At 37.5% G+C, this 20,667-nt stretch overlaps 1 protein-coding gene across 1 annotated transcript; it reads right to left on the reverse strand.

The window, feature by feature from the left end:
• Positions 1–1,428: 1,428 nt before the first annotated feature.
• On the reverse strand, positions 1,429–2,379 carry LOC120524267 (olfactory receptor 1E1-like). Its single transcript, XM_039746125.1, has one exon. The coding sequence runs from the start codon at positions 2,377–2,379 to the stop codon at positions 1,429–1,431; it is 951 nt and encodes a 316-aa protein (XP_039602059.1).
• Positions 2,380–20,667: the final 18,288 nt, after the last annotated feature.

Genomic DNA, 20,667 nt, shown 5'->3' on the forward strand with positions numbered 1-20,667 from the left:
GGATCGATCCTGACTGCTTGCTATATTTGCCATTTTCAGTAGTGAGCTGCTCTTATTGTTAATATTATACAGTACACACATACATTTGGTTTGCGTCTGTAACAGACGGTGTATATTTAAAGGACTTGTAAAAGTTACCTTTTTTTCCATTTTATTCTCTCAGTCACGATCACGATACATACTGCCGTCCTAGGGATCTGATGGTGTTTGTTTTTATTTGAAACTGGGAATAACTGGAGATGTGAGTGGCATTTTGAGGCAATGGAACTGGGCATTCTCTCATCTGGAGGGATAAAAGCAGACACACAAACGCTAGTGAATCTGCCTTCTTCGTATCTCACCGTCACTTGATTTTTTTTATTCAGTTTTATTGAGTGTTCCTGTTCACGCTGAATTAGTATGCACCTTATGGTCTATGATGTCAAAAAAAAAACCAAAAAAAACAGAGATATAGGTATATATGATATTTGGAATTATTGATTTTATGACCTGTATAGTACATTTTGGAAATCATTGTGGCACGGATGCAACCTTATTCATATTATTCATATTCATTTGTATTACATCTTGTAATCAGTGACCACGTGTTTTTTCTTTCCCGATCTTGCCAGTCTCCATGTTGCTGTATGCAGAGGAAAGAATAGTAGAGAGAGGTCAGTTTTTGACATCATAGTAATAAAGTACACTGCATTTGTCATTCCAGCAGATGATGCATCACAAACATTTGTAGTGATAAAATAACAAATGAAAATGCATATGTCCCTGTTATATGTCATTTGTTAAGGGCTTTGTAAAGAAATGTTTGTAATGCACCACCTGTTGAAATGACAAATGCAGTGCATTTCATTACTAAAAATGTGTGTGATGTTCAGTCTATTGGAAAGGCAAATGCAATGCATTTTAATAATAAAAATGTTTGTGAGGTGCTATCTTTTGGAATGGTAGAGATATAGCAACCGGATGGACACACAGATAGCCAAACCAACCCTAATCCTTTTATTAAGGTGAATATGTCAGGTACATCGGCTAGTTTAACGATACAGAGCCACACTATTCTTCAATACCAGTGGTCCGTCTGCCTATTTTATTTGAACCAATTACTACAACATCCATATTCTCATAACACAAGTAATCATTTGCCTTATTTTTAAAATAAAATTCTGCAAATTAAATGTTTATACATTTAGTTCAGTATATATAAATTGGCTGATCATTTTTTAAATTAAAAAAATATATATATATATATATATATATATATATATATATAGTGTCATCTAAACATACTCAGCCACCAGGACATAACAGATCGGGAAACAAAAATTCAATGTTTTTAACAGAAGAAATTGAACAATATGATTATAACTAGATGCTTAATCATATAAACCAGTTACATTGATAAAAAAGGAGCCATTGTTGGGTGTAGATTATTTAGGTGTGAAGGGCTGCTGGAACAGTTCTTTTGCCCTTAAACAGCCTGTAAATGGTATTTTTTATTTCATTGTTCCTGAAACTGTAGATTACTGGATTCAACATGGGAGGAACAACGTTTCCAACAATCACCATTGTATTATAGGCTTGTGCAGACATTTTGACTCCTGCTCCAGGAAGAATATAAGACGATAAAAGTGGAAAATGAAAAAACCCCACAACCAGTAAATGTGTGAACGTCGTGCTGAATGCTTTCTTTTTTCCATCAGAAGATGTGATTTTCAAAGCTGCCAGAACAATCCTGGCATAGGAGAACAAAGTCAGAGCGAAAGCCACTAAACCAAAGACAGTCGTATTGTTGGTCAAAAGACTTAAATACTTGGGATCGTCATTACAAGCCACATTAACCATGGTTGCATAATCGCAGAAACAATAAGGTAGGATATTTGTGTGACAAAAGGAGAGCTCCGTTGCAAAAATAACAAAGAGTGAATTCAAAAGAAATGTAAACACAGGCAAAAATAAGACAACAGTCCAAACAAACTTCATGGTAATGACTGAAGGGTATCTTAGCGGGTAGAGAACAGCCACATAACGGTCAAGAGCCATGAATATTAATAAAATGGATTCCATCTCCTCCATATTCAGTATAACATACATCTGCAGCATGCACGCCCGGTATGGGACTGATGCTGTTTCATACTGAAGGTCAGCCAGCATTTTTGGTATGAGGATGGTGCTGTTAGCCAAATCTATCACTGCCAAGGTGCCAATGAAGACATACATTGGAGTGTGCAGCTTGTAGTTAATTTTTATAACTACAATGACGATCAGGTTTCCAAAGAGTGACGCCACATAGACAAAGACAAGGGCAGCAATCGCCAGGGTTCGTTGACTAGGCGTGATCATGCATTGCAGCACAAACTCAGATATGACAGTGTAGTTGGTCATCACTTTCTTCTTCCACTTCCAAACTGAAAAAGAAGGCTTAGAAATTAGACTGCATTTTGCATGTACTGCTGAATCAAAAAAAAACTATACAGGTTGAGTTAAAAATATGTTAACATTTGAATGGTGGAAACAATTTATTCACAAAACACACGTTAAATGTGGGAGATTATTTACAGGAATGTCTCAACCTGTTCTCCATCATGTTCAACACATGCACCATATGTGGCACATAAATTATAAATAAGTACTAGGGGGTTCGCCCCCTGCTTGGTTCACCCCCAGCCTGCGCTATATGCCAGCCAATTCGAGTCTCTGCCGCTCGTGTTGTGAAGAGGGGAGCTGAACGTACCCCAAGAAGATTAAGACCCCCTCTTAAATGGTGATACAATGGGAAACAAATAAATTTTTTTTTTAACCTCCTCTTTGCTCGATCAACTGCTAGCTTGCTGCTGCTGCTGCTGCCATGCCGTGTGATCTGCATCTAGCACGGTGCTTTGAACATTTAAAAGCCTGTACAGCAGCTGTCCTACTCTGTCTTTTATTTCCAGCCCCGGGCACGGTCACATCTCTTGGCACAAAGTCTCGTCTTACGGTACGTGAGTTCTTGATATTTTTTAGTTTATAATTTAAAAACGGAATAAGAACCTGAAAATCTAACAACATCACATTAAAGTTCGATAAATTCTGAAAAGAATGATACCAAACATATATATGTAGGTTTTAAAATAAGCCCGATTTAAAGCGTGATAAAAAATGTAACATTAAAAACGTGACATAAAATTGTTGCACTTTTAGGCTTAAGATTTGATATATATATAGAGTAGATATACATAGCAGTACCATTAGTGTTAACATAATTTTGACTCACCATGTATATATGTAAATCTGACCAGCAGTTCAATTCAGTTAAGCTTATTCTTAGCAAGTTCACTTTTGCTTACGTGATTGCAAATATAATATGAAAAAAAGTAACATAAACAAAAAAAGTAATGCTAAACCAGAAACATCATACAAATTTATATTAAAATATAGAAACAAAGAAATATACTTCTCTACTGATGGATATGGTTCCATAAAAAGGTCATGGAGAGCTATGCCTTTAAGTCAAAGTGAACATTATTGTCATCTCAACCATATGCAAGTATACAGACAGACGAAACTGCGAAGCTCAGGGTCCACAGTTTAACAACATGAAGTGCAAATAATAAATTAAAAATAGAATTAAAATTAAAATTTTTAATTTAAAATTAAAACACAAACAAGACAAGACATTGTGCAAAGACAAGACAAAGAAGTAGCAGCAATATTGATGTGTAGTTAGCAATATGAACATTGATGCAATGTATGGTATTTGCAATCTAGATACATAAATATAGTCAACAGATATGTAATATAATAAATAAATAATAAATGATAGATTAATAATACAGATATTAATAATACTTTATGACCAAGCACTGCAGTCCAATGCATGAAGACCAGCTTCTGAAGATCAGACACCCTATATTCTGTCAATTATCTGGCTGCAGTATGTGATTGGCAGAAATAAAAGGTAAAATTGTAATACAATGCCAAAGTCAATCCTTCCAGACTCACTTCTGTGTGGTTGATCCAGACGTGAATGTTTAGAAAACACTACTGTCGCTGTGGAAAACATCTTGCATTGTTCCTGTTCCAAAGAAGACTACAGAGCAGTGGCACATCGCACATCATGAAGACCTTTGAGAGACTGATCCTGAACTATATGAGTGGTCTTGTGATAGACCACCCGGACCCACTGAAGTTTGCCTATCAGACAAAGATTGGAGTAAAGAATGCAATTATCGATCTACTCTCTTTTCTGTTTCTTTTTCCGGTTTCTTTGTGGTGGTGGCCTGCGCCACCTCCACCTACTCAAAGCTTCATGATGCTCCAACAATGATGGACGGATTAAAAGGAAGAAGTCTACGTGACCATCATCATCATCAAGCCCTTCCGTGAGAATCCTAAAGCCAAAGAGGACTGTTTCATTTATGTTAGGTAGAATGCCCAGAGGGGACTGGGCGGTATCATGGTCTGGAATCCCTACAGATTTTATTTTTTCTCCAGCCGTCTGGAGTTTTTGTTTTTTCTGTCCCCCCTGGCCATTGAACCTTACTCTTATTCGATGTTAGTGTTGATTTATTTTTTATAATTATGTCTTTCATTTTTCTATTCTTTAATATGTAAAGCACTTTGAGCTACTGTTTGTATGAAAATGTGCTATATAAATAAATGTTGTTGTTGTTGTTGTACTCCGCAAGGCCAGACAAAACTGTTGGCATTGTGGGGATTGTTTTTTGATTTCTCCAGTGCCTTTAATATCATCTAGCCATCTCTGTTAAGGTGTCAACACAGACATATGCAGGAGGATGAGCCTATGGTGTCCTGGATAATGGACAATCAGTTGGGCACTAACATTGAGGACTTTCAGAATACAGATTATTCAGCAGAAGTCTGCGAAGAAACTCTAGTTGGGGCTCCATTATACCAACAGCAATTTGCCTGTATAATGCCTCATTGTGCCTGTGACAGCGGGCAAAAGTTTTCTTTTCTTTTTAACGTTTTTACTTTTTAGTCATTCTGGTGTATGTTCAGACCATAGTGGATGTGTGTGGGAGTGTGTATTTATTTATTTATTTATTTATCTGCTTATTTATTTATGTATATGCCTGATTAAGTATTTATTTATTTAAAGACCTTCTGTAAAAAGCTAAATTTCCTCCTGGGGACAAATAAAGTTCTATCTATCCGTCTAGAAGTCACGTAATGTGACATCCGGAAGAGAGCAAGTGAAACAAAAAAAATAATGCCTAAAATAATAAAAAAACAAATAAAAATAGGGAGACCATAAGACCATTAGTAATAAACATCTACCTTTATCCCTGTTCAGAACATAACCTTTCTCAGGCAGACTGCAGTTTGTGAGACTCAAGGACTGTGTTTCTGATACGGACATAAGCAACACTGGACCACCACAAGGAACAGTCCTGTCTCCTTTTTTCCTTCGCTCTGTACGCCCCAGACTATAAATATAACACCAGACCATGTCAGATGATTCTGCACTTATGGGGTGTATTGATAAAGAACTATTCAAGCAGTGGATGTAGAGGTGATCCACTCCTACAAGTACGTGGGGGTCCACATTAATGACAAGTTGGACTGGGCTTGTAACAAAGAGGAACTCTATAAGAAATCTTCCTTAGGAGACTGTGTTCCTTTAATGTGGGAAGTGACGTCCTACACATCTTCTATAACTCTGTGATGGCCAGTGTGACTTTCTGTGTTGTGGTGTGCTGGGATGGCAAGTTCAGTTGAAGAAATGCATACCGAATCAGCAAGAAAATTAAAAGGGCAGGCATGTTGGACCCCCAGGAGGTCGTAGCAAAGGACAACAAAACTGAGTGCCACTATGAACAATTCTGCAAATCCTCTCTCAGATACACTGAAGACATTCAGCCTACAAATTATTCAGCAGAAGTGTGACAAGAAGTGTAAGGGGGGCTCCTCTATAACAGTAGCAATATGTCTGTATGATGTCTCACTGTGATTGTGATAGACAATTCATAAGTTTTCTTTCTTTTAAGTCATTCTGGTGTGTGTTCAGGACACAGTGTGTGTGTATATATATATTTACTTATCTACATATTCATTTATGTATGTGTTTATTTATTTATTTATGGCTTCTGTAAAAAGCCACATTTCTGTCTTGGGGCAAATAAAGCTCTCTCTCTGTCTATCAATCAGCAAGTCACATAAAATTTGAGTAGACTGAACACTTGTTGACGTTTATATATTGTAACTGCTGAATAGACTGTCTTTTTTACTATATATTGTTTTCAATATTTTGTCTGTATTTGGTACTGTAGGTACAAACAGATTTTTTTTCAGTATATTACTCTGTACTGTATATGGAGATGGTACAAATATGGATGTTAAATGTAATGTAATGTCAAATTTGGTGTTTCTCAGGGGTCAGTGTTGGGGCTGCTTCTTTTTTTTTAATATACGTAAATGATCTGGACCAGAATATAATCAATAAGCAGGTTGAGTTGATCCTGGAGAGGTGGAGATATGCTCTAGAGAAGAGAGGAATGAAGGTCAGTAGGACCACCAAGACAGAATACATGTGTGTAAATGAGTTGGTGAAGGTGGATGAGTTTAAATACTTGGGATCAACAGTACAGAGTAATGGGGATTGTGGAAGAGAGGTGAAAAAGAGAGTGCAGGCAGGGTGGAGTGGGTGGAGAAGAGTGTCAGGAGTCATTTGTGACAGACAGTTACCAGCAAGAGTGAAAGGGAAGGTCTACAGGACGGTAGTGAGACCAGCTATGTTATATGGAATGGAGACAGTGGCACTGACCAGAAAGCAGGAGACAGAGCTGGAGGTGGCAGAGTTAAAGATGCTAAGATTTGCATTGGGTGTGACGAGGATGGATAGGATTAGAAATGAGAACATTTGAGGGTCAGCTCAGGTGGGACGTTTGGGAGACAAAGTCAGAGAGGCAAGATTGTATTGGTTTGGACATGTGCAGAGGAGAGATAATGAATACATTGGGAGAAGGATATTAAGGATAGAGGTGCCAAGGAATGAGAAAAGAGGAAAACCTAACAGAAGGTTTATGGATGTGGTGAGAGAGGACATGCAGGTGATGGGTGTAACAGAGCAAGAAGCAGAGGACAGGTAAATATGGAACTAGATGATCCACTGTGGCAACCCCTAACGGGAGCAGCCGAAAGAAGAAGAAGATCTCAGTTGTTGCTTTTATAATAAGTTCTGCAACAAGAACACAAGCTGTAAATTTGTTAAGGGCAGATATTGAACAAATGTTAGAAGGTTTTCCTTCATATTAATAACCATTGACACATGGAATAAATTACAAAGTAGTGGGGTGGGGAGTACGAAATCAAGGACCTTCAAATCTCGTCTTGATATTATTTTGAACAATATAGGTGACTAGGATGGACAAAGTTGTTGGGCTGTTCTCGCCACAGGTTTATTTCTAATGTTCTAATAAAAGTCTGAGTATGGCCAAACTATAAAAATTAACTTGTCTTGTAAGTTTACGTTCATTGTTGTTGGCTAGAGTAAATGAATTGATACTGGTGAAAGATAAAATTAGTCAGTCAATATATGCTGATATCATTTCAGAGATCCTGGGCCACTGACGTGTACATTTTAATCCAGTTTTCTTTCACATCCCCATTTTATTGAATACTCTGAATTGTTTCTATATGAGCAAGTATTTGTTGTGTGTCAGTGCGCCCTTTAATGTCCTTACCTCTTTGATCTGGTTATGGATGTTTTGAGTCATGGGATAAATGACCAGTCTCACTGGTGCATCACATTGAGTAGCATCAGAAAGTGGAAGTGAAGAGAAAGTTAGAAGAATGGAGAAGGGCTTTGAAGATAGAGGGTTGAAAATAAATAGGAAGAAGACAGAGGTGTAATGATGATCAAGATGCAGAAGTTAGCCTGCTGGGCGAGCTATTGAAAAGAGTGGATACATTTAAATATCTACGATTAGTGGTAACCCAAGATGGAAAATTAAATGTAGAGGTAACCCATAGAGTTCAATGTAGATGGAACAATTTGAAGAAGGTATCAGGAGTGTGTGATGGAAGAATTATGGTGAAGGTTAAAAGCAAGGTTTTTAAGGCAGTGGTAAGACCAGCAATGATATATTGAGCTGTGACGCAGGCAGCGTAGGGAGCACAGGAGAAGAAGTTAGATGTGTCAGAAATGAGAATGTGGAGATGGATGTGTGCAGTTGCTAAAAAGGACAGAATAATAAGTGAGAAAATCAGACGTACAACAAAAGTGAAAGAAAAGTAGGGTGAAGTGCCCTTTAATGGACTGACACCCTGTCAAGAGTGAATTCCCACTTTGCTGGAGTAGGCACCCACTCTATTTGACAATAAACAGTATGAATGTACCATTGAATTTAGTTTTCAGCAGCCTAAGCATGAGAAATATTAGCTGGAGAACATCTGACTTACCAAAACGGAGATAACTGTTGTAGGAGAAGGTCCAAGAGATACCGTGTCTCCTGATGCTGGGGAAGCAAATCACTTTCTTTTTAGTGCACGGTTCAGGCAGCTGAAACACAAGTATAAGCATACATACAAACAGAATTGGCATGAATTTGACATTCAATATACATGATAATAAATTTCCCTAAAAACTAAACCTATAAAAGTCAGCAGAATCAAAATCATTACTGATATTTAATAATTTTCAGAATTCAACTACTATTTTGACATTTCTATAAGAGTTTAGGCTATGCTGCTGTGTTTACTAAGTATTAACCAAATTATTTTCACAAATGTTCTAATGCTTAGAATAAGGCTGAGAATTAAAGGATAAAAATGTCCCTTTTGCATCTGCGCTATTTTACACGTATGCCATTATAGATATAGTTTTTAATGTGATGTCTTGGTATGTCTAAATAAGTCAGATGACAAATCAAATTTCTATTCTCGGGCAATGAAGATTTGAATTGAAATGAATACATAAATGAATGCCATCTAGATTGGCAGAAACTGTCACAAAAAATCAAGCTAACATAAAAACCGGTCCACTTTTAAGACATAATGAATACAAGTTTTAGAAATCTGAAACAAAGAAAGAAGAATGTGTTAGTTAATATCTTCAATTTGCTTGTAATCAACTTAATTACGGCCATAGGTTTTGCTGTTTGCATATGATGATGTCAATGGTCTCACCACACTGGATGAGATTCCAATTATTTGCGAAGATCTGAGGATAAGAGGCAGCATGTTCGTATTTAAAGATCTGTTTTTGAAAGTGAACTTTACCATTCTGTGGGGTTTGAGTATGGTCACAGGTGTCCCAGATGGAGAAGTTAAAGTCTCTTGAGTTTTTGTTCAAGAGTAAACGTTGAGGGGTTCAGTAGAAAAGCAAATGCAGGAGGGTGGTGGTGGTTAAAGAAGAAACTACAACACCCAAGCTGTAAATTGTGAATTAAAAAGGCAAGGGCAAGAAATGATAAACAATAAAAGGAAAAAAAAATGTGAACATAAAAATTTAAAAAGCATTGCAAAACACATACAACACTTCTAGAGTCTAACCAATGGATATGTTGACATTATCAGACTAAAATAACTCAAATCTGATTTTTTTGCCTTAACTCTTTCAGGGCGGATGTCGACTTTTGTCAACCGGAGGGTTTGAGGGTAATAATCAACTTGTAAACAATGACAACACCGGCCTCTTACGTTTTACTTCGACTCACTTTGCTAGAATGAAAGTTAGTTTTTGTTGGTTTGACTCGAGATTTCCTGCACTCGAGTGAGTAGTGAAGAGCAAACAACGGTATCGACATCTGGTGAAAGATCAAAGCAAATGCACAAAGCAAAATACTCCATTGATGACGTTTCGCTTTGCTTTTGGACTCTGACTTGTCGATCTGGAGATCGAGTTTGGAAATAAAAGTGAGGTACCGGCACCAGCTGAACACGTTTGTGTTGCTGACGTACCTATGGCAATGTTCGCCTGGGAGGACCGCCACTTACAATGACAAGAGATACAAACTCAATTGCATTGCACTGCTCCTAGAAGCCAGTCTACAGTCATGCCACCAGTGAGTGGCTCGAGCCACAAGAGACCGCAAACTGGTGGCCACAGCACCCTGTAAGAGATGTTTAATGTTGATCTATGTGTGAAACCATCGCGTTGTGTGCTTTTCAGAAAACTGCATTTTTTGGAAAAAATACTCAGCCCTCATAGAGTTAATGTGACACAAATATAATGTTTTCAGAACTGTGTGGACACAGAAAACAGAAATCAAATCTTTTCAAATTAAATTTTAGTCACTTTCATATGTGGCCCTAGATCAGATATGTGTCCGATTTGTGGCCATGTCACATGAATGAAAATGGTCAGATTGGAATTTATGCATTTTTCTGCCTATAGGCATAGGCTGAGCACTTTCTTCATCAGCCAGCAGTGGCAGTACAGCAAAACAACAATGGAGGAGAGCTACAGCAGTGACAATAGTCACAGTCCCACCATTGCTGCGTCCTTTCTTGTACCCAAACATCTCTTGTGCAGCAGTAGCCAGCAATAGCTGTGAAAATAGCGAAAGCTAGCAATCTGGATTTTTTTTTTGCCCTTTTCAACCTAATCACATCTGACAAACTGCTTTCCGTCATCCATAGCAAAATGTGATGAATACTCTCGTAACTAGAGCATCCATTCTATCAGTTTTAATACCACGACTTGTCTCACAAATATGAAGTTTTTTGTTGTTGGTGACAGAGAACACTCATGAACAAAAGTATCAATGTGTGCATGCATGCTGTTTTGGAGGACTGATGGGTTTACATTCCATTTAGATACAGCAGGTCACTTGTACTTATGAATGTGAACGGCCACGATAAGCATATCTGATTTGACCCAAAAGCTAGAATTGAGCAACGAGGCTAGAAATGTGAACAGAGCCTACATGTAAGCCTGGGGCACATCTGAACAGATCTGTCCACAATCTGATCCATTGCACTCCCACATACTGTACCTACATGCCTGATATTAGATCATGCCTGGCATCAGATCTTATTATTAGTCAAATCAAACTTTATTGTTTGGAGAATTGTTGTTTGTCATAATATATTTTCCTTGAGGATCTGTAAAGTCTTAATTTCCCTTCTGGGACAAATAAAATACTAACTGTCTGTTTAACACATAGTTTTTCATGTTTTTTTTCTAGGAATCTTTATATATAATACGCTTCTGTGGCTGTCTGTTTGTATGTCCAGGATTTTAAATCACCAGTAGCTTGTAAACCATTTACCTATTGGCCTGATATTTTGTACACATATACTACGTGACGTCTACTATCCGCTTACGGGAGGTGATGACTGACCTCCAAGGTTTTATTTTATTGTAGAATCAAATCTCGGCAGCAGCTAAGCAGGGCGGCCGTGCTGCACATGCGTACGGGCACCTTTCTCATTCCCTACCACTTTCGCCGTCACTTCCCCTACCTCTTCATATCTTAAATCATTCTTGAGGCAGTTTGAAGACTCAAGTTCCAGCTCAAGTGAAAAATTAAGGAAAACATACTAAGTAATTGCAACGCAAACACTGACTTAATCAGTTTTAACGCAAAACGATGCAGACGAAAGAGGAGAAGAAGCAAGCCTCTATGGTGGAGAAAAGAAGAGCTACTCAGCAAGCAGCAATCGCATCAACCTCTGAGCAAACGAATGGTAAACGTACAGAGAAAGAGTATGAATGCTCAAGTCAAATGTATAACATGTAGTGCGCCGTTACTGGTGATTCAATCATTTCCAAGATGCTAATTGTAACAATACTACTTGGCAGCTAAAGGCCTATTTGGATGGCATTAGCTTTACATCAGAAGATGGAACAAAGAAATTAATACCAGAGAGCCTAATTTAGTCTCGTCCAAATTGCTCATTCTTTTTACAGACTGTACATTCACATTTGAGTAAAGTTTATGGTGGTTTTATCTTCTTTTAAAGGTCTGTAAAAAAATGACCCCAGGTTAAACTAGTCTTATGTGAATTGACATGTCAATAAAATTCAATCATTTGAGTGTTTTGGACTGAGCTAAACTTACAGAGGTCCTGCAGTAATAATTACTCCACCCCATCTTCTGGTATAAAACTAATCCCATCCAAATATGGCTTTAGTCTATTTACCCATGCTTTTCTGTATGTAGAAATGTTTTCTAGCATTTGTACAGAAGTCACCCTTAACCAAACTCGAATGGTGTCCCTGTGTTTTTTATTGAAGAACATGTTTTAAAATAAGTGCAGTCACCTTACAAGATCAACCTATCCACTTCTAAAGTCCCCTTCGTAGCTTTAAACAGTTCTATCGCACCTTCGCTTACTTTATGTTTAAAAAATATTAGATTATTTGTCTTCTTCTCTCCTTTATCATAACTCATATTCCTTACTCCTTGAAACAGTCCATTAGTTCTTCTATAGTTCTTCTATTGGTGTTCTACTGTACATCAAATGACAACAGCATAAAGCTACACCAGTGCGTTATGTAGCTTGGGTAGAAGAACCTCCCTTTATGTCTGTTCTACAAAGCGCTATACAGTAATATTTAATAATAATATAATTTTAAACTATAGAGTAACTACAATACAGTGGTCGTTTACCAATATCTTTGGTTGATCCGGCAGGTTGGGCATTTAATACGCTCTCTAATTCAGATTAAATAGGTTTCTTCTTTATAGTCAGTTGGTCACTTGATGCTTGAACGTACACAAATTGTGAACCTAAGCTGAAATAGAAGGAAAATAATTTTTCACACTTTTAAAAATAATGAAAAGTAAATGAGGTTCTTTCTTTCATTCTAAAGTTGAAAAAGCCAGAACTGTTACTAAAACAGTCTCACTCCACACTGTGTGGAATTATTAATACTAGTCATAGTAATTGTAGTTTATTTCTGTGCCCATATTAATACATTATTTTGACTAATTAAGTCATCATTTGAATATAAAGCATTTGAACATTACCTTTTAAATATGGTTCTTCATTTTAGATATCTTCCAATTTCTCTTGTCGTTGCTTATGTTAAGTTTGAAACTTTAATCATCTAGGATTTTCTACCAAAGGTCACAATGTCAGGTGCAAAGATACTGCCTTAAAATCAAATAAACTGTTTTCTGCTGTTGGTTTTCTTCTTCCAATAATACAATTTGCATTATGACAAAATATTTAGTAGGAATATTTATTTTGATTTGACAATACACAGTGCAGCTCAACTACAAGGTAATTAATATGAATAGGAAAATACAGGAAAACAGATCCAGTGACTCTCTTGTGAAAGAGCTCAGTGTGTTCTTAACTGTTTTTATAAGAGATGGTCGTTTTCTGCTGGGACTCTTGTATTTAAGGAATGTCTGCTTCACATGATGAAATAACAAAATGATGAAATAACTAAAACCACTAAAACCCAGGTGGCTAATTAAAAGACAGATATCGCTGAATATTTTTAATCAATACATGATAACTTTTACAGTTTTAACTGAGCATATACTTAAATGAAGTTGTAACAATGCATTATTAAAAGCATAAGGAGAAGGATTGAAGGTCACTAAAAGGTTAATTAAACGTGGCTCAAATCTTGAGAACTGAGGGTTGCCTCATCTTAAGAGGATCCATCAAGGTAATTACTAAGGTTAAAATGAAGTAAATGATTAATAAACAACCCCTGAAAAATTAAGAACAAACTAGCGAGAAAGTCCAATCACCCCTTTCACGAAACGATGTTTAGAATAATGGAAGAATTGAGATCTATACAAAGTTACTGGTGGCTGTAGTTGACTGGCTAAGATGATAGAAGTCTGTATATTAAGAGTCAGCTGAGATGATGTATTAGATAAAGTACAGTAAGGGTAACAGGAAAGAATAAAAGGGAATGAATTGTTTCCTTAAATTGCTCACTCCATAGACCGAGGCATTTGTGCATATCTATGGGCAAATAAAGAATCATTCTGGATTTTCATGTGGTCTCTTTACAGCATATCTCAATATAATATCTTCCAAAACTAATAACCACTGGCAGTGCCATCCTAAACACAGAATAAATTCCAAAGAGCCCAAACTTCTGTAAAAAAAGGTTGTATAAAAGGTGTACTCCATCCACTTACACCATGGAGTTTGTTGGCCGAGAACAATTTAAATCTTATGTAGAAGGGAGATAAAAATGTTTCCAATAGAGCAGACGTCTATGGTGACTACCGTTGGACAACAGCAAACAATATCAAAACATCCATAGGACAAATTTCATGTTTCTTTTGTCACATGTGAACTAAAACAGAACACGTTCAGACACAAACAAGCATTTTAACTTTAGATTTGACTCCCATCCTTACTTTTATATTCATATCCAAAACTTACCTTGGAATTAGTTAGCGGCAGGCCGTGAAATTGTGTAAATGAAATGACATTCTGTCTGACGAATCTGCACAAGTCACAGGCATATTCTCTTCCCGATAATGCTTTCACTCTCCTTTCTTTAACTTTTAATCATACTTGTACTTCTCTTACACTGTTGTTACTAAGCTGGACTTAGTCTGGTTGTGTTCTATCTTTATCTACAAGAGCGCTTTCCAGAAACAACTTATTTAACAATATTTTAGTTAAGATATATAGTTTCTGGGACATCGTCATCATACAATTTGATGACACTGCATGTGGATTATACAACATAAGTAAAGTGAGGTTTTTCTCATTGAGTTTTTGATACTGTTTTCTGTTGTCCAGCATTGACTTCTGCTTTATAAGAAATCTTTTTCTCATTGTTCTGCATGAAAAGATTAGACTAAAAAGACTTCTTGGTATTACAATTTTAAAACTAAAATTGATACAATTATTTGGAAAATGTTTGACAAATTTTGTACATAAGACTGGCTTTCTTCACATGTGTAATAATCTCGATGAAGTCTAATGTTTTTGAATAGCTTGTCATATCATTCTTATATAAGCTCCTTTTCTGGACTGCTATGCTTGCTACAAGGCTGTCACCCATCGTGGTTCCCATGCAAATCGTGTCAAGTCAAACTTGCAGTTTGGCATCTTGGCATCCATGAAGCAAAAATAAGGGTGACCAGAGTCCAAAAAATCGTCTATAAGCATAAAAATCAAAAAATATTATAAACAAAGTAAAAAAAAACTCCCTGACTTCATTAAGAACCTAATGAGCGAAATTCAGGCTGTGATTTTTGACCTTAGCCAGACGAGTTGTGTTATAGTTAGGGTCATCACTGTGTGGTATAGTGGGTCCACAGCTCTCTTAGCAAAGACCGTTTTAGTTTAAATGAATAATCACCATGCTCGCGGCTTAGTGAGGGGGCATGGTGGCTGTAGCGGATCTCAGGGTGATCTGTGGTGTGGGTGTTTCTCACCTAGTGCACAGGTGAGGGACTGCCCACATCCGTGATTGTTCCTGTGGCTGCTATGCCCCCTCAATATATAGAAGTGCGAGTCAGTTAGAACGGATCAAAACGGAAAAAGAAAAAAGACGGAGGTTGCTGGAAGGAGGCAGGAGAAAGCCGGTGTGAGGAGAGAGAGCGCGAAGGTGAACGAACGAGAGCAGAATTGTGGCAGCTGAGCAGGCAGCCTGGGTGTTTGGCCAAAACCCAGGGAAGTAGTAGATGTGGTCACTACCGTAGAGATTACTTTTATAAAGGCGGGAGTGACCGGAAGGTGCAGGACTCTCTGTGGAAGGTAGCGGGAGTCAGGACTTGGGACATGGTGTACCCTATGTGAGAGCCTTGGTTGCGGGGGAATTCCCAAGTCACTGTCAGGGGGAGCCGACCGGAGCCAAGGATCGGTAAGGCGACTGGCAGTAGTAGAAGCAGGTATTGAGAAGGTCAGCTGCAGAGAGAGCATCTCGCCTGTTGTGGGGCCCAGACAGGTGAAGCAGGAGAGACGCTAGAGTACAAGAAACACCGGGCTTGTCATTGTTTTAAGGACTGCTTCCAGCATTGATTTTAACCTTGTTGTTTTAAGAAGACTTTTCTATTTATTGATTTTAACATCCACGAATCACTTTTGCTTTTATTGAATTATTTATTTATTGAAATTGAAGCACTGCACTTATTTTGAACACTTTGTGTTTGTTGACTATTTTAAGTAAAAGCACTGTGCACTTTTTTGTCATTTACTTACTCTGTTGTTATTGCCTCACTGTCTAGCTCATCAGTAGCATTACCGACGGTGTTGGGTTCAAGGGCTCCCGAATAGCGGATGGGAGCATGGAGCAGAACCTGCATCATCACACACTGTCAGTACCTGCCTATTTTAACTACTACTCACGTATAAGTTGGGTCTTGAAACCCGAAAAATCGATCATAACATCAGATCCAGAATTATACGCCCGTTCAAAAATGTGACAATTTTTTTGTTACATCTTCTTGCCTCCTCCAATCTCGCATCAGTTTCTCAAACGCATCAAACTTTGTTGCAGCCACGCAGTTACCAATTTCTTTCACCACTTCAATGATGTTTACTTTAAAACCAGCTTCATATTTTCTTCTGATCGGACACTCCATCGTAGATAAGGGATGCTCTTGCGATAAAGATGTATGAGGGTGTGAGATACAAAAAACACAAATCAGTGCAAACATTACTTCGGAATAGTTCGGGTATTACTGTGTGATCACATAGGCACAATAAAGAGAGAGATGGAGAGGTTAGGAACACCTACTGATACAGCGCATTACCACACCCACATAAAAAAAAAAGGCAGTGTGCTCCGTGGTTACTCTGTCAGGTGGGCGTTAGCATATTGTAATCTCTGGGACCAAAAGCATGAGTTTTCTGTATTCAACTTATACAACCAACATTATAAAATTATACAGCAAAATCAAGTCCCAACTTATCTGCAAGAGAACTTATCCAGGAGTATATACGGTAACTACAACTGGTTGTAAACATCTTGGTTCAGGAAAACAACATTTACAAAGGTTCAGCTTTGTCCTGATATTTTAAAATATTTAAATAAAGACATATCAAAAAGATAGCACCTGACATAATGTATAAAACATTAAGTACAAGAACTGACCATGTGAAAATATTTTGTGGTTGCTTTTATAGCATTGTCCAAAATTACTTTCAAAACTACTTGACAATTATCTGGTAATGTTTTGATCTGCTAGTAGGGAAAGATTACAGCAGTAAATAAAAAAAGAACATAAATGATAAAAAGTTCAAAGCATCAAATTTTGGGCAAATCAGATAAATTGACAAAGTGTCATAGCTAGTTGGTTGTAAAAACAGAAGATAAAAATATTTTCAGGAAAGCTTCTGGCTTGCAAGAATTTTGGAATCAATCGTGAAATAAAAAATTGTATTGCAGTCCCCTTAGTCTCATTAAAGTTAGCCACTAGGGGAACTCCACTGAGCTCACAAGTGTTTGCCTTCCACCTGGAATCCAAAACAGCATGAACGCCTGCCTACCTTATGCAGCTCCTAAATAAGCATTATGCAAACACCATTCAGAAATGAAAACTGGAAAGGAAAGAGCTTTAAAAACACAACCAAATTAAATAACAAAATAATTGCCCAAAATGTCAAAAGAAAATTAATGAGCAAAGTCAGATGCACAGATTTGAAATGGTTCTACAAGAATCTCCAGCAATTAAAAGTCCATATTCTGATCATGCTTCCAGATCTATTTTACCTGTATAGTGTTTCAAAATGACCAACAAGACAACTTATCCATGCCATTATGTTCTATGTCTACCACGTAACCATGCACACCATGTTACCAAACCACCTTCCATTAAGTCACAATGCAGAAGCCATCTTGGATCCTTAAACACAATGCCAGTAAAAATAAAAAAACAAAACAAACAAAAAAAAATCACCAAATAGTACAAAATAATGGCATCCAATGGTCATGCAGCAGTGCGTAAACATACTAATTATTTACTGTAAGAGTCAAAAGTAACATATGCTTGCATTCAATGATGTAGTAGTGTGTAATGTTTTGGTAAACTGGATATTTTACATTCAGCTCAATTCAGTTCAGTCATTTTTGAATAATACCCTTCACTGACTGAGGTGCAAATCACTGTGACAAAATCTCTGGTACAATGCAATACAAACTTTACAAATCAAATAATGAGTACACTGCAGTGGGCTGGCACCCTGCACGGGGTTTGTTCCTGCCTTGTGCCCCGTGTTGGCTGGGATTGGCTCCAGCAAACCCCCGTGACCCTGTGTTAGGATATAGCGGGTTGGAGAACGACTGACTGACTGATAATGAGTACATAATGACTCAAAAGGTTGTTTGAAACGGATTAACATAAACCAACACTATCTGCCCACTTATTAATTGTTGAACTCTGGCTAGTTGACAACAGAGGAAAGGAAAATAAAAACTCCAGTCAGCAGTATCCCTGGAGAAATTAAAGCTCTGGGGGACGACAGTCAATAAAAACGAATAAAGTCAAAGGCAAAGTCTGACACAGACGCAATCCTGGAGACCTCGGCCACCCCCTCCTGGATATTAGATAGTACAGGCTGGGCGGGATGACAGGGTCTGATGACAGGATCTTTCCATCTGATGATTCCATTGCTCTCAGTATCTCAGGTGTCTTTCCATGGGAAGAAAGACAAACAGCGTGTCTGTGCCACAGGACAGTGGAGTGTTTGATATATAATACAGTATATGCAATAATGACTGTGTGCTTTTTATTCTTCTTAAACATGAAATAGTTTTATAACATTTCCAAAGTTACGCCCAAGAAGACAGTGTGTCCAGGCTCCAGTGATTTCATGATGGGGTTGAGACCTTTGACCTAATAAACCGTAGAAGATTGCAGCAACTGTAAGTGGGCCTTATTTTAATTTCCCGTTTCAAGCAAAAGTACAGTTAAACCATTGAGCACATTTTCATTTTTGTCTTTAAAATCGTATATTTTTTAGTTTTTAGCTTGTTTTTGTCTTGCCCCAAATATTAAACAATGGTCCCAATGAGCATCTAATTAGAAAGCATAACTAACTCGAAAAACACTAAATTCTATCGATTGCTATAACACTAATGTCAAATGTTACGTTTCTCTTTTCACTTGCTCTTATTTAGTTTAGAAATGTTCTTTCCTTAAATAATACATATTATGTTTATTTCCCTCCATATTATAGCCACAAGCCTCTGTTTCTCTACAATTCTTACTTTGCACAAGCACATCTTATTTATTTATTTATTTATTTTTTGTCATGGGCTGAGTTCTACAGAAGTGTCTATCTGCTTGTGAATTTGATGTATGTTACAAATTGAAGCTAACCTTTGTTTTATTTTTGTTTTCTTGGTGCAGGGACCTGAGACTGGAAACTGAGCAGGAATCCCAGATAAAGTTAATTAACTCTTTGAGGGCTAAATATTTTTTCCAAAAACTCTGAAAAGCACATAATGCAATGGTTTCACACATAAATCAATAGAAAACATCTGTTGTTGCATGCTGTTGCTGTTGTTGGTGCCTGTTTGCCATCTCTGGCGGCTGTGGCTTGGGGGGCTCGATGGCCAGCAGGAATGTGCAGTGGGCCGGCTGCCTTCATGTGGCTGGTGGGAGGCGGAGGAAATCACAGTGCGATGGTACCTCTTATTAACAGAAGTAGCAGTCCTCCCAGTTGAACGTTGCCATCGGCGCATCAGCTACACTAACCTGTTTCAACACCACAGTCAGCTGGGGACAGATCAGCTGATGCTGGTACCTCACTTTCATTTTCAATTTCCATCTCTAGATCTCTCGCAGCAAAACCAGAGTCTGACAAGTCAGAGTCCAATTCAACGATAATACGCAAAATGTTATCAGCACAGTATTTTGCTTTGCGCATTCACTTTGGTCTTTCACCAGATTAAAACTTGGGTTCCTTTATAGAATGCGTTCTGCATTTACATCATCTGCTAGGAAAACTTTGGTTCAAATGACAATCCTTCCCATGTTTGACTATGGTGATGTTATTTACAGATCAGCATCCAAAGGCCTGCTTCAGAAGCTCGGCGTTCTTTATCACTCTGCCATCCGGTTTATAACAAATGCTCCTTTCAAAACCCATCATTGTACCCTGTATTCTTCTCTCAACTGGTCTTCATTGCACACCCGCCGTAAAGTCCATTGGCTTATGATTATTTACAAAACTCTCCTTGGTTTTTCCCCTCCTTACTTACAGGAATTGTTACACTTTTCTTCTTCTGTGCATAATACTTGTTCTGCTAATTTGATTCTGCTGACAGTTCCTAAGGCTACTTCTGTACTTGGCCTGTCGTCTTTTCAGAACGCTGCTGCTAGAGACTGGAATGACCTGCAGAAAATGTTAAAACTGAATAATTTCATTCCTAAATCAGTTTTCCAATCACGGATTTCAGCTTATTATAAAGATGTGTGTCGCTGTTACTTAGGCTAGCTGCTCCAATTCACTGCTGCTCTACTCATTGTTGCTCCAATGTTCTTATTGTTTATATAATATTTTTATGACATTTTTTTTGTAAACATGTAATCTATTTACTGTTTCTTGCTTCATTTCTTTCTTTATTTATCATTACTTTTTTTTTTTTTTGTAATTTCGTTTATATTGTATATGTGTATCTTTCTTAATATGTTTTATTTTTTATTTTTTATCTTAACCCCATTTCCCTCTTAAGGCTTTGCCCTTTCCAGGCCACAGTTGTAAATAAGAAACATGTTCTTAATCTGTTTTGCCTGGTTAAATAAAGGTAAATAAAAATAAATAAAATAAATGATGTTAATGCCATTT

This window comes from Polypterus senegalus, chromosome 2 (assembly GCF_016835505.1).
Source record: "Polypterus senegalus isolate Bchr_013 chromosome 2, ASM1683550v1, whole genome shotgun sequence".
NCBI lineage: Eukaryota > Metazoa > Chordata > Cladistia > Polypteriformes > Polypteridae > Polypterus > Polypterus senegalus.